Below are 14867 nucleotides of genomic sequence, written 5' to 3'. Positions count from 1 at the left end.
GGTGGGGGGGCGGGGGGGGGGCTGCACGAGAGAGTGCAGTTTTAAGGGGCGGGGTGGGGGAAGGCAAGCTTCACTTCCCCGCCCTGATTGAGCTTCCAGGCGACGGGAGAGCAGGATGGCAGCCCCCCCCTTCCGTCTCCCACCAGTCTTCGTCCATCCTCCAGCTACCTCCCCCACCCCTTCCAGTTACCACCCCCTCCTTCGCGTCCCTGCAAGCAGCCCAAGAACTTTGACAAACTATGAGCCACAGTTACACCCCGTTCCCACTCCCACCCCCATCCCGCCGGCTCCCGGAACCGCAACTCCCGGGCGATGGGAGGCGGGGCGGGGCAAGTCAGCCCTGGCCAGCGCTCCCCGCCACCGCGATGCCCACCCTGCCGCGCCGCCTCCGCCGGGCCCTACCTCCAGAGCTTGCCCAGGGTCTTGCTGAGCTCGGCGTTGTGCAAGTGCGGGTACTGGTCCGCGAGCTTCCTGCGCGCCGCCTGCGCCCACACCATGAAGGCGTTCATGGGCCGCTTGACGTGCGGCTTGTTCTTGCTGGAGCCGTTGACGCGCACCGGCATGGGCACCAGCGTCCAGTCGTAGCCCTTGAGCACCTGGCTGACGGCCTCGCGGATGCACACGGGGAACTTGTCCTCCTCGTTCTCCTTCTTCAGGTCGGGCTCGCCCTTGGGGAACGTGTTCTCCTGGGGCCGCGTGTTCTCGGTGTCCGAGCCGGAGCCCGACGGGCAGGGCGAGCCCGCGGAGTCCTCGGACATGGTGGGGCTGGGGGCGCCGGACAGGCCCTTCTCCTGCTCGTCGGTCATCTTCATGAAGGGGTCCAGGAGATTCATACGCGGGCCCGGGGCAGGGGGCGGGTGGCCGGGAAAGGCGAGAAGCCGCGGCGGCTCGGGGACTCGAGGCGCGGGCTCCTCTCCCCTCGGCTGCCCGGATGCGGAGCGAGCGGCTCCCGGGGAGGCTGGCGCGACGGCCGGCTACCGCGGCGAGCACTTAGGGAGGCGCGGAGCCAGTCCGCAACTGCCCGCTCCAAGTGGGGGGAGGCGAATTGGAGAGGAGGAGGAGGAGAGAAAAAGGAGCAAAAGTGGGGGCGCTTGCACCCCTTCTCTTCTCCTCCTGCAAAGAAAAGTTTCCGGGGTTAAAACTGGCGAGTCTCCGCGCCACTGAAGTTTCCAGTCAGTTTCGAGCTCCGCTCTCCGCTCTCCAACTCCCAGCCCAGGGTCTCTTTAATAAATACTCCGCCTCACCTTAGAGCCACCCGCCAATCACAGCACAGCAGTCCCAGGGTTGGCAGGCAGCTGATTGGACCAGATTTTGGGGAGGGAGGAGGATTGTGGCACTGGGCTGGGTGACGAGACGGGAGGGGAGGAGAGGGGAGGGGAGCGCAGCCGAAGGGTGGACGGTAGGGTAGGGGGGGCGGGGGGTGCTGCGGGGAAGGCGGGGACCCGGGACTTCCAAGTGTGTAAGTTTGTCGAACTCTCGGAATGCCAGAATTTTAGTGACTTCTCCGCGCGAATCTTTGTGTGTGTGTGTGTGTGTGTGTGTGTGCGCGCGCAAGTGTGTATGTCTAGACTAAGATCTACCCCCACCTCCGACATTTATTTTCACTGCTCTCTCCGCGGCACAGGGGACTTAGCTGGAGTTGGTAGTATTAGAAAAGCAGCCGCTTCTTAATGCGTAGCCGAGTTTACGTGCCTGGGGCCTGCCTGCCTGCAAAAGTGCTTGGAAATAGTCTTTTGAAGCAAATGTTTTGGTGACTCAACGCCCGCTGTTCCTCCGTAATAATCCACATAAATAGATTAACATGCTCGGGTTCGCCGGGGCTGGTGCGGCTGGTCAGGATTCTGCTGCGCTTTTGCAAAGGGAGTCAATGGAAAGCAAAGCTAAGTCCCCGCGAAGGTTGGCAGCGGCGGCCGTGGCCACGCAGGATCCCCGCGCTCTCGGGGCCGCCCCGCGCCACACCGACCTTGAGCTCTGACAAGTCTTTCTCCAGTCCCGCGACCCCGCCGACGCTCCTCAGTAACAGGGCTACTGCTCAGACGTTTTGGTCTTTGCCTCCTGGCCGAGTCAGAAACGTCAGCTGAGTCGCCCTGCCTGGGGAGAGTTTGCTGACTGCTCTGGCTTTGAGAGATCGAAGTTTGCCAATGCGGCTGTCCCGGGCCGCGAGGCCCAGGCCAGTCACTTGGTTTGTAAAAGGCCAAACAAATGGGCACCACGGCAGACAAAATGCTCCACTCTGGCAGAGTGGTGCTGCTTGCCCGCTTTTGCTGGCATTTACTAAACACCTGAAGGGGTGAAGCGCCGGTGCTTCTGACTCCAGTCCGGTCGGTTCAGACCTGCGTATAGTTTGGAGTTCCGGGGGAGGCATTGGTGGTGTCTCTCATGTATTCCAAGTGTGATTTGAGCACAACCTTTGTGTTCACACGAAATGCTTAGAGCCAGGTTGGGTAAGTGCAGAGCTATCTGCTCTGGGACAGAAGAAAAATCTTGGTCGCTTGCGGGTTCCGTGCTTTCAGAATCCCAAATAAACGCACAACATTGGGAAAACTCTTTAATTTTAAACTCCCCGTCCCCCCCTTTTGGACTCTTGCAAAAATTCGCCTCTAATTAAATTATTGTTATGGTGAATCGGCCCACATCATATTAAAACTTTTTTTTTTTCCCTTTCTAATTTGCGAAGTGAGGACACTATCACAAGATCCAAATCAATGTCCTTCCGGGAGAATTTTTAAAAATCTTGTTTTCTCTCGATGTCTTCGAAAGAAGCCCGACATTTCTTATAGGAAATGGAACTCTTCATCTCTTCATAAGGTAGTAAGTTATAGCCTGGTTCAACAGCGTTTTTTTTTGTTTTTGTTTTGTTTTTTTTTTAACGAATGTAACTTATTCAAATAGGATGTTTCTGGTGCCCCATAGTTTGTTTACAAATTTAAGAAATTTGCATACAATAGCTTCCTATCCTTGGCTCTGTGATTACTTTCAGAAAGTGTGAGAACAGCATCCTCCTTTCCTAGGAGAAAAAAGTCCGCGTTTCTGTGTCCTGGGTAGAAGGGCTTTGTGTGTACAGTATAACTGTGTGATTCTCAGACACCTGATTCAGGAGACTCGGAGACTAGCGGGCAGACATTTTAGACTGGTCGTCTGTACTTAGTCGTGTTATATTGTAATTACCATGTTTGCTGGCATAAAGTCAGTGAAGAAGGCTGTGACTAAGATATTTTGGAATATTTCACTAAATATGTGTCAAGATATATACGTATATGTATAAACATATTTTAATGCAATCATGCAATAAGATACTAATATATAGACTTTTACGTCATAAACGACGGGGATTTTTACATTTCCCGTTGATTTGATGCAAGCATTTTTAAATTTTACATCTTCCTGAAAACTTATGATGAACAGGCGACTTAAAATGGGCTGCAGTTTTCATTTGTATCCAGAGGGGCGCCAAAAGCCCAGAAACTGTCTCCAACTCCGCGAACCAAGGAAAAATTGGATGGTGGTGGCTGGGGGTGGTGTGTTCCACTCAATCTGGACTGCTTTGCTGCTGAGATTTATATTTGCAGGAATTCCTACGCAATATTCCCTCCTGTGCGGATCCACCTCTGCGCAGCTCAGTGAGGGAACTTGTGTCTGTAGAGAACCGGGTTGAAAAAGAGCACTTGAGATGCCAGCCATTTCCATTCTGCGCAGAATTTGGGGACTGAGGCCAGGAGAAGGCCCCTATCCCCCAGGTGCCAAGCGTTGCCACAGTCAGGCCAAGTCTAGCGCGTGGTACCGTCAATTCGCGAGTGGATCGGTCCTGCATTTCTGCAGGGGCTTCCCGGTGTCCACTCCCCTTTCCCCATTCAGGGGCTCCATTCGCTTCGTTGTGTCTTTCTCAGGTGGCCCCGACCCCTCCTCCCTGACTTGGGAAGACGCGCGCAGTCCCTGACCAGAGGACCTCAGGCACAGGTAGAGGAAAAGGAACCCGCTCCTGATGTTCAGGTTGCAGATCTGGAAACTGAGGCTGTTGACCCAGTGTTAGCTAGAACATTTAGCCACGGGTGAAAGGAGTCAGGGTCCTCCATCTGATGCGGTGAGGGAGGGAAAGGGCGTAGGTCAAGAGGCAGGAGACCGAGGGCGCTTCTCCGTGCTCGGGACGTGCTTTCGGATACCCGCTCTGGAGCAAGCGCCGCGAGGTCTGCCGCAGGGAGCGGAGACGCGGAGGTGCGAGTGGCTCCCCAGGGAAGCCCTCGGGAAACCGAGGTCTGGGATCTCCGCCTTTCCCCCTCTTGCACGTTCTGGGCCGGCGCCGGGCTCAATTCCCCAGCGGGGGCCGCCAATCTCTCCTCCGCGTCTACGCGGGAGCTGAGACCCGAGCCCAGAGTTGCTGGCATAGGGCAAATTTCGCGCAAACACGCAGTGCTCAGGATGGGGGTGATAGATGCGAGCGGATGGGGTTCCTTTCACCTGGCGAATTAGGGACCACAACCTCCCTATCCAAACTTCCTTAGCGAAAGTGGGGACAGTGTTTAAATCCGTTTTCAGTAGGAACGCTTCTCTGTCCTTAGGGAAAGTTTGGTGGGGTAAGCAGCGGTGTCTCCCAAATGTCTCAGCCCCGGGCAATGTTCTCATTAGAGGTGAGAGAAGGGGTTACCCCTTCTCCATTCCAGTTCCCCGGGCCGGGTCCCTTGCAGGTAGAAGACTCCAATCCCTGGGGGGACAGGTCCCCGGGTCCCGGGCTCCCAGCCCCTCCTGTGATTAGTACTTTTCGCTGGGATTGGAGAGGGTTTATCGTTCGCTCTTCACGCCGGACACGAGTTTCTTGTGGCAGGGAGCAGCCGGTATAAGCCCGTCTCAGGACGGGCGCTTGGCTGGACAGCAACAGCTAAGGGGAAAAGGAAAGTAGAAGATAGCGTCGTAAGTGCGCAATAAATATCTGTTGACTGACCGAATAGATGTGACCTTTGGACGTGTTGCCCGAGTGAGTGCATGCCCCATCACAGCCGCCAGACCTCCCAGCGACAGTTGCGAACACGCGATGAATGTGCATTCCTGCGTGTGTGTTTCTCCCCACACGGGAGCCCGGCTTTGGGAAGTTGTTCAGCATGTGCCACCCAGGGCTGTGGAATCCCGATCCCGCTAAAACTGCAGACCAAGAGGGGTGTTTCAGTTTTCTTCCCTTTCCTGTTTTCGAAAAAAAGAAAGATGAGGTGGACGGGAGGTGTCCAGTGAGGGAGCGCGAACCTCCAGTCTGCCTCGGTGACCTGGCCGGGTCTGGGGACGTTGGGCGGCTGTAACACAGCAGGGCGCCCCGGGGGTACGGACCGGAGCCCAAGCCAGAGACTGGACGAGCTGGCTGGTCATGGAGCTGCAGAGCTGAGCAGGGAAAAAGGAGGGGTGGGAGTGGAAGGCCCCAGTCCCAAAGGAACTGCGCTCCCGGAGGGAGTGTGACCTTTTCTCATTCTGGGTTTTCCGAAAATATCTGTCCTTAGCGGTGGCACCGGGGAGCCGCGCGTCCTGCGGATTCCCTCAACTCATCCCTAGAACGCCCTGCGGAAAATATCCTAGGCCAGCTCTTCCCCCTAACGCCCACTCCCACTCTTGTAAAAAGTCTTTTAGGCAGTTTTAGCTGAAGGTGATTTTAAATAAAGATAAAATCAGCGCTCAACGCAGTGGTGCTTCCTTTGCGACATACTCGGCGGGGGCCACTTCGGCCCCTGGAGCTTCCTCCGCACCAGCACCTGCTCCTCCCCCTCGATCGCCCTTCAGTTTAGGTCTATTCAGCCTCAGGTACCGACCAAAGACAGCCGAGATGCTCAAGATGGTTTTGTGGGGTGGGGTTTCCCTAGGGGAGGGCAGGCTCAATGGCGATGATTTCCTCTCAGCCTGGAGGTATCCTAACCAGCGCTTCCCTCTAAGAGATCCCATTGGGTGGGCGATTATTCCGGATCTTAATCAGAGAAAATGTCCCCATCAAGCCACGGAAATAGAGGACATGCTTGTAAGGTACAATTTCGAAGGTAACAGTCAGAGTTAAGGACGAATTATCCTGTCTTCCCTGCAATCCTTTCCGTCTCAGCAGGACCCGGGAAATCCCGGGCAGAGCGCATCTCCCTGGCTCCTGCAAGCTACAGCTTCACCCAGCTTCGTGTTGGGTTCCGTTTTGGTTTAGGAGCGGCGTGAGGGAGTCTCAGGGGCTAGGTCGACTGCCACTGGCCTGAGCTCCGGACTCGGGGGGCAGCGCGTCCTGTCCCAAGGGCCCCCCGCCCCTGGGAAGGCCAAGGTCATGAGGTCAGACCCCAACTTTTGGGCTTCCGCGAGAGTAAAGCCCCCTGATGGTCCTCGGAGCTGTGACATCACAAAAAGTGCTTGGGGTAGGCGGACCCACGGCTTTGTTAAACAGCCCAGGGGCTTTGAGGAGGAGTGGGGGCCCAAAGCAACTCAGGGACCCGTTGAGCTTCCTGCTTTGTCATTGTTTATTTCAAATTAATTTCATGGTGCCTGTCGCTGACTGCAAGGCTGCAGGAGAGACAGGCTGCCCTTGGGGTCTCTCCCAGCCTGAATTGGCAGACCAGGGATTTTTGAGAAAGCAGAGATTTTTGGTTTTCTTTCTTTCTTTTGTCTCTGCGCCATCTTTCTCCCAAGGCCCTTTCTCTCACTGATGTAAAAGGGAGAAGTGGAATAGTAAATGTCTTCTTTTTCTGTCTTCAGCCTTGTTTTCTGGATGGGTTGTGAAATTTGAACTGGCGTAGGGGAGGACAGTATTTTTGGACCCTCTCCCCTTCCAAATCATTAAGACCTGGAAAATATAACAGTGTTCCTGTCACTATCTTTTGGATCATATGTGTTTACCCCCACGAGAAAGGGAAGGTTGTTTCCTTTTGCAGAGTTCTAGGACTGGAACCTGTTACTTTTTCTTCCCTAGTTTCCAGGTTGGCTAAAATGTGAGGGAAGTCCTGAAAACAAGTCAGAAGGCATCAACTGTATTACAGAACCTGATTCCCTCTGGGGTCCCCCTAAAGCTCGCCAAACTGTCAGCTTTGGTTGGCAAAAGAAGACTTTTTGTATCATCTGCCTTAATATCCACAGGCAAAGCAGAGACAGATAAACAGTTACTAGTATAATTTAGGGGTAGGGTCACTATAGATTCAAGTATATGGGCATTTAATCTTTCCCCTAAATACTCATTTTCTTGGAGCAGTGGAGACATCTCATAGGTTGAGATGTTTTCCTCAGCAGCCAGGAGAAAAGGTGGTGTCTGACTGACTGAGGGAGGGGTTGCTACCATACCTGGAATGTATGCTTTCTACCATATGATTGGACAGAAAGGCAGAGTGGGTTTGCTCAGATATTCCACGCAGGCGTTCACCCCATCCCCATGCCTCCAGGGTCCACTTCTCCCCAGGGACCTGGCTCTAGAGTTTTCCTAGGGAGCTCCCAGTAGAGCATTAGTTTGAACCCCAACTATGTTAAATATATGCGGTATCATGGGTGGCAAAGCAGGCGGTTGCGAGTGCTTGCAAATTTGCAAAGCATGGACGAACACGAGGCTGGGCAGGGATTAGGGGAATGGGGTGGCTACATCTAAATGTTTCTGGGACTCCAGATGACGGAGTAGAGTTCTGGGTAGAGGAAGTACAACGCAGTGGAGACACCATGTCCTTTCCATCCTGTCTTTCCCTGTCACTTGTCATGTCTCTCCCATTTAGCACAACGTCAAATCATTCTCATTTTTGAATAAATCAATTCAGTGAATGTTGCTTGAGGGCTGACAATGTGCCTAAACTTCTGAAGGAGACAAGATTTGGTCTCTGCTGTTGTCTCCAGGTCTGATTTCCATCAGAATCCAGCCTCTGTCTACATGAACTCTGCTCTGCCCTCTGGGCTCATAATGTTCTGAGTCTCTCTCTTGCTGCCTCTTTCATGGATTCCCCCTCTATTTCCCTGAGACGACTCACAGGTCATAGAAAGCTGCCTCCCGTCCTTGCAGCTCCATCAAGGTGCTTTGGAGGCAGGTAAAGCACAGGTAAGGAGTGGTACCCCAAGCTCCGGGTTTGGTGGCAGACTCCATCCCATCTCTTTCCTCTTGGCCCCAGGAGCCCTGCTGATGTCGTGTTGCTCTTTGACTGGGCCATCTTCTTTCCCCGCCCTCACCCCTTCTTGGTCCAAGCCCAGAAATGCCTTGTAGTGTGCGGTACGCTTCACTCTCTCTTTGGGGGACATCTGCCAACCAGCACAGTGGTGATGACAGTTTCCAGATGATTTTCCAGGAGCAAAGAAATGTTCTGGGGGAGGAGAGAGTGGCACTGGCCAAACACTGAGTGGGCTGAACATTGTGGTTCCGGAAGAGGCCCAGGGAGGTGGAGTTTCATGAGGCTCAAAGATTTCTTTTTCCCCTTTAGATTCTGCCTAAAGCAAAAGTCACTAATTGCTTTGTATTTTCCTGGCACTTAAATGGTTCTCTGGTTTCTGACTCTCCTCCAGGAACTTAGGTTTGAGGAAAGCAGGGCTTCAGGGTGATATCAGCGGGGACATTTGCCTCTAAGCTCACCTTCCCCAGCTCAGCTAGGCCCAAGGCCTACTTCAGCCAACTCTTGGGTTATTATGGGATCATCAGCCAAGTGGCCTGCACAGTCTGGGCAGAGGATAGAATACAAACTCACCTATTCCCTTCTTCTGTCTCTGGGATTTCCCACTCCAACTTCACTTTGCTCGAAGCATTTTGATATTTAGTCAGGCAACCAGGAAGTGCTAGTGAAGTTGTTTTGGAGACTTCAGAATGGGTTCAGGCCAGGCACAGTGGCTCACACCCATGTTCCCAGCACTTCGGGAGCCCGAGGGGGTGCGAATCACCTATGGTTAGGAGTTCGAGACCAGCCTGGCCATTATGGTGAAATCCCGTCTCTACTAAAAATACAAAAATTAGCCAGGTGTGGTGGCACATGCCTGTAATCCCAGCTACTTGGGAGGCTGAGGTAGGAGAATTGCTTGAACCTGGGAGGTGGAGGTTGCAGTAAGCCGAGATTGCACCATTGCACTGCAGCCTGGGTGACAGAGTGAGACTCTGTCTCAAAATAAATAAATAAATATAAATACATAAAATAAATAAATAAAAGAATGGGTTCAGAGAAAAGATTCAGTTATCTCTTGATTCTGAAAAATCTTGGATTTAGATACTGACTTATACCTCATCTTCACTCTTCTTTTTCATATACTAGGAAGGCTTTCTTTCAGTCCTTTCTTTTTTTTTTTTTTTTTTTTTTTGAGACGGAGTCTCGCTCTCGCCCAGGCTGGAGTGCAGTGGCGCGATCTTGGCTCACTGCAAGCTCTGCCTCCCGGGTTCACGCCATTCTCCTGCCTCAGCCTCCCGAGTAGCTGGGACTACAGGCGTTCGCCACCAGGCCCGGCTAATTTTTGTATTTTTAGTAGAGATGGGGTTTCACCACGTTGGCCAGGATGGTCTCGATCTGCTGACCTTGTGATTCGCCCACCTCGGCCTCCCAAAGTGCTGGGATTACAGGCGTGAGCCACCGCGCCCGGCCTCTTTCAGTCCTTTCTTGCAACTCTCCTTTTCAGGGAAAGGTGTCTCTCCCAGATAAAAGCTGTCTGCACCTATCTTACCTTGGGAAAGATGTGAGACTTATTCAGACTATGGAGTAAATGACTACTAAGGCTTCATATGTTCTCAGTCTAAGAGGCAGTGAAACTTAAATAAGGGGTAGAGATCTAGTTTAAATGCTAACCCCTCTGTGAAGATCTGAGGACTCCCTAGGAAAAGCTATTGGCTCCCCTCTCTGTGTTTTTATAACATTTTGTTCAGGCTTCTACTGTGCTGCTGTCTTTGTGCGTATATTGTCCACCACTAAAATGTGATCTGCTCGAGGACAAGCATGTAGTGTTATCCTCTTTGTATCCTCAGTCTGTGCGCCACATAGACTCTGCTGAATAAATGTTCATGTGGGGAATGAATGCTAAAATATAGCAATGAATACCTAATGGTAGAATTTTAGCCATTAGGCACACAGTGGGACATCTTGCTCACTTAGATGGAATGTCCTTAAGGCTCCCTTTGAAATGTGTTTGGTAGATGGTTCCTTATGCCACTTACAAGGAAATTTGTCCTTGTCTTGGCACCTTCATATAAATTTCCTACCCTCTGATTTTTTTTTTTTTTTGAGAGAGGGTCTCATTCTCATCACCCAGGCTAGAGTGCAATGGTGTGATTTCAGCTCACTGCAACTATGACTTCTTGAGCTTAGCTGGCCCTCCCACTTCAGCATCCTGAGTAGCTGGGACTACAGGTGCACCATTATGCCCTGCTAATTTTTTGTATTTTTAGTAGAGATGGGGTCTCACTGTGTTGTCCAGGCTGGTCCTGAACTCCTGGGCTCAAGTGATCCTCCTGTCTGGGCCTCCCAAAGTGCTAGGATTATAGGCATGAGCCACCGTGCCTGGCCTTGGCTTCCTTCTATAAGAAAGAGTGTTGTAGACCTCCTTTGGAGAATATTTGGAGTGATGGATATAAAGCTTTCAGACTGTAATCTTTATACATTTCTGGCCTGGATTTACAGGTTTTGAGAAAACAATCAAACCGCAAACTGAAATCATTATTAACATATCAGAACCTCTAAAACTCCCAGACCTTGCTGCCCAAATATACAATGAAAATAATTTTTTTTTCTTCCTGGTTTTTTGCTTGCTTTTCTAAGTTCAATGCACAGCCTTTTCACAGATGAGCCCTGGTGGTGGTGTAGCTGACTGGTGGATGAATTGTGGGCGGAGATGGTGGTTGTGGGGAGTTGGTGCCTAGGAGACAATTATGACCTGGCCTTTCTCTGCAGCTCCTCTTGGGAAGGCATTTTCTTCTTTCTGCAAATCGTGCTGCTGTTTGTTTGGAGAAGGAGAGCTGTGGGTATGGAATTAGCGGGTGTCATGTGGGCTGCACGTGTGGCTGGAGCTACCTGAAATCTGTAGGCTAATCACTCCCAGATGGCCCCAGGGACTGCAGTCCCCAGAGCCCCAGAAGCACAAATCCCTTCCCAGCCCCTCCTGTAGAAGGGGAGGGGTGGGAGTTAAAGGGAAAGCGAGAATGGCAGTGAGTGTACACAGTGTGTGTTGTCTATGTCATTCGTGCCTCTCTGACTCTGCATCCTCTGACCCGGGGCATTCGAGAAACAAAATCAACCACCACTACTCCTGCCCCTAATCCAAACTGTGTGATTTATTTGGAAGAAGGAGGAGGAGTAGGAAGAGGTGAAAGGAAAATGAGGACAGAAGGAGGAGAGAAACATTAGCTTCAGCAACTGTTGCACTGGCTTGGGGATGGGGAAGGATGGGCGGGGTTCATTTCAACAGCTATTTACTTAGTTATTAAATGTCAAAAGTGCGGTAGCTTTTTGCTGCTTCTGGGTGAAACCTGTTGCTCACATGGGTGGGGTGATGCACTGAGGGGTCACAGGAGAGGCACTCTCTTCCAGCCCGTGGGCAGCCACCACATGTAGGAAGTGTGGGGTGCCGGCTTGGGGAGGAGAAGCCTTGGTTTTGGCCCCCTGTCTATTTAGAGCCTGTATTCTCTCTTCTTTGTCAGCTTCCACCCACAACTGTGGCCTCTACGCCTCTCCCCTGCAATCAGCCTTTGCCTGGACTCAGTGATGACAGCTCTATGCAGTCTCCCTGAATAAACACCCATTCGCACACTGCACCATCACTCACTGACGTGGGGGAATCCTGGGAGGACACTCCTTTTCATTCTCTCCCGCTGTCTCTCTCATACACACACACATGCGCCACCCCAAAGCACACATACTCATTTGCTCTTGTTCCTTCACAAATAGTTCCATCACTAATACACGTTCCTTGCTGCTGCTTCCTGCTTTCGCTTTTGAAGTGCCCTTCCACCCACTCCTCAGCTCTATTCCCTTCATATCTCTAGGAGGCTGTGAGGGGAAGGAATTATTCTCTTTGTTTTCCACCTAAAAAAACAGAAGCTCTGGCAATAGCTGGCTGCTTGCTCAAGGTCACACAGTTCATGGAGAAGCAGATCTCTGGATGCCTTGTCTCAGGGGCCACGCCTGTCTCCCGCGCCGCTGCGTGCACACACAGAATTCCTCATGCTGCTGCTATCACGGAACTCAGGGTACGGGTGTCCCGCAAGCCAACTCCTCCACAGTCTTCTTGTTCTCCCTGTGCTCTTCTTCGCTCTTTTTTGGGTCACGTGGAGAGACTGGGACTCCACTCTTTTGTGAAGTGTATCTCTGATTTTATCTCCTCCCTTCTCCCCTAATCAGGGTTTGGCTGCCTTTGTCTCTGAGGAGCAGAGAACAAAGTGTGACTTGAACCATGCACGTCAAACGTGTCCTCCATTTGTTTAATTTCCTTTTCATGAGAACTTCTCCCGGGTTTGGGTTTGTAGGAATGATGTGTGGGTTGACTTTGCTTCACAGCGATGGTTACTTTATTTTACTCTGCTGTGTGCTGGGATTTCTTTCTTCTCTATGGGATGTGGCAGCCTTTTTATATCTTGATGCAGATTTTAAAAATCATTTTACTCTATGAAGCAGAACTTGGATGCCACCACCCTCTTACACCTGGAAGAGTCCTCATCATTTTGGAAGTGCAGGGCCCGCTATTATTACCCTGTCCTTTCTCTGCTACTGGAGGCATTTCTTTTTTTCTTTTCTTTTCTTTTTCTTTTCTTTTCTTTTTTTTTTTTTGAGACAAAATCTCGCTCTATCACCCAAGCTGGAGTGCTGGAGTGCTGGAGTGCTGGAGTGCAGTGGCGCAATCTCAGCTGACTGCAACATCTGCCTCCCAGGTTCAGGCAATTCTCCTGCCTCAGCCTCCTGAGTAGCTGGTATTACAAGCGCCCGCCACCACGCCTGACTAATTTTTGTCATTTTAGTAGAGACGAGATTTCACCATGTTGGCCAGGTTGGTCTTGAACTCTTGACTTCAGACCTCAGGTGATCTGCTCACCTCGGCCTCCCAAAGTGCTGGGATTACAGGTGTGAGCCACCATGCTGGACCTAACATTTCTTAATAAAAGGAAGTACTTGCACAGCCTTTCGTATGAGCTTGGTAATCTGCTAAGAGCTTTACCTGGATATATTACCTTGTGTGCCCCCAGGAACCTTTTGTGGTGGTTCTTCTTCTTTTCCTCATTTTACAGATGGGAAAGATGGGGTGCAGAGTGGTGAATTCACTTGGCCCAAATCTCACAGCTGTAGGTGTTAAGGGGTAAAAACCAACACTAACAACAACAATAATGAATCAAGAAAACAATAGCTACCAAATTTTGGAAGCTTACTATGTAAAAACTCAATACAAACTGGGATGGGCTTACCCTGTCATCATCTCTGTTCTATATCGGGGGAAACTGTGTTTACCATGGCCTTATTTCTTTTTGGCCTTGCCTTGTTTTCTTTGGAATACAGGTTTTGTGGGGCAATGTTAGTTCACATTTAGAGATGGCAGTCCCTGAGCCAAGTTGTCAATGGAAGAGAGTGGGTTAGAAAGGAAGAGGGGCTGCTGAAAATTTCTTTTTTTTTGCTTTTTTTTTTTTGAGAGACAGTCTTGCTCTGTCACCCAGGCTGGAGTGCAGTGGCGCAATCTCAGCTCACTGCAACCTCTGCCTCCTGGGTTCAAGTGATTCTCGTGCCTCAGTCTCCCGAATAGCTGGGACCGCAGGCACGCGCCACCATGCCTGGCTAATTTTCGTATTTTTTTTTTTTTTGATAGAGATGGGGCTTCACCATGTTGGCCAGGCTGCTCTCGAACTCCTGACCTCAGGTGATCCACCCACCTCGGCCTCCCAAAGTACTGGGATTACAGGTATGGGCCACTGTGCCCTGCCTGCTGAGAATTTCTGAATCTCTATGGTTGTCTTGCATTTTGCATAAGCCGTAGCAGGTGTGGTACCCAAGTGGTTTCTTCTGTTATCTGCATCTCCATTGCTTCAAGCCGTTTGCTCGCATGTCCATTCTCCCCATCTACCCAAAGTTCCCAATTGTCCCCTAATGCTGCAGGACCATGTAGAGGAAGGGTGCATTCTTTTTGGGGGAAATTGAGGTTAGAACTCGCTGGTTCAAGCCAGGTCTGAATGATAACACATTTCCTTGGTACAGCAAACACGGGTTCTGAAAACTTGCTCATGCAGAACAGGTGGGAAGAGGGTTGCTCTATGCTCCTTTAAGGAAAAAAGGGCAAAACACAGAGGGGGTGGTTATGACTCGCTGAAACCCATGAGGTAGATAGGGTTAGGGTTCCCTGAGTATTTTGGTGTCTGTCCATTGTTCTTTAACTGTTTTCTCCGTGAGAGAGCCAGATCCCAATTCAATTGGGGTTAGTCTTTTAATTTTTGGCAATTATTCCTGTATAATTGGTTGGAGAATGGAATGGATGGGGTGAGGGCATTGCTTAGGATTGACTCCAGTGAATATAGACAGAACAAGGACAGGGGATTTCAAGAGAATGACAAAGATCAGTCAGTTCAAGCATATATTTTATTGACTTTCCCTGAGCTCAGGCCCCTCTACAGGGAGCTAGGAAGGCTGAGGGGAGCGGCGGGCAAGAACAATGAAAAATTTAAACGTTAAAACTCCTGCCTTGGGAAGTGTCCAGTGTGCTCTAACAATGACAGCGTGCTCTTTAAAAAAGCAGTGCACATTCATTCCACAAACATTTCTTGAATGGCTAGGAGAGGCCTGGCTGCTTGCTATCCAACTGCCCAAATTTACCAACCCAAGGGCAACTTCATTCTTAATTCAGCATGTCAGGCAGTGGTGCTTTCCTAGCTAAAGCCCTTGTCTGTGTGGCCCCTTTGCAAAGAAATGCCACTTTTGGGACCTGATTAGGAAAAGAGAAAGCAACACATTTGTGCC

The 14867-nt window shown here is 51.0% G+C and overlaps 1 protein-coding gene and 1 long non-coding RNA gene across 3 annotated transcripts in view; one reads left to right on the top strand and one right to left on the bottom strand.

Annotated features, from left to right (window-relative positions):
* The window catches only part of SOX9 (SRY-box transcription factor 9), a 4762-nt gene extending 3553 nt beyond the window's left edge, over positions 1–1209 (bottom strand). The window contains 2 exon segments of the mRNA XM_017884585.1: positions 191–209; positions 403–1209. Of these exon segments, the coding sequence (XP_017740074.1) occupies positions 191–209; positions 403–833 (450 nt within the window). The 5' untranslated portion in view covers positions 834–1209.
* Positions 1210–10823: 9614 nt separating this feature from the next.
* LOC108537453 (uncharacterized) overlaps positions 10824–14867 on the top strand; it is a 69110-nt gene continuing 65066 nt past the window's right edge. For both annotated transcript variants that reach the window (XR_001887819.1, XR_001887820.1), the window contains exon 1: positions 10824–10900. This is a non-coding gene — a long non-coding RNA (uncharacterized LOC108537453). The remainder of the gene's footprint in view (positions 10901–14867) is intronic.

The sequence above is a fragment of the Rhinopithecus bieti genome, unplaced genomic scaffold (genome assembly GCF_001698545.2).
Source record: "Rhinopithecus bieti isolate Rb0 unplaced genomic scaffold, ASM169854v2 scaffold_13400, whole genome shotgun sequence".
Classification (NCBI taxonomy): Eukaryota; Metazoa; Chordata; class Mammalia; order Primates; family Cercopithecidae; genus Rhinopithecus; species Rhinopithecus bieti.
This window is presented reverse-complemented; position numbering and strand designations above follow the sequence as displayed.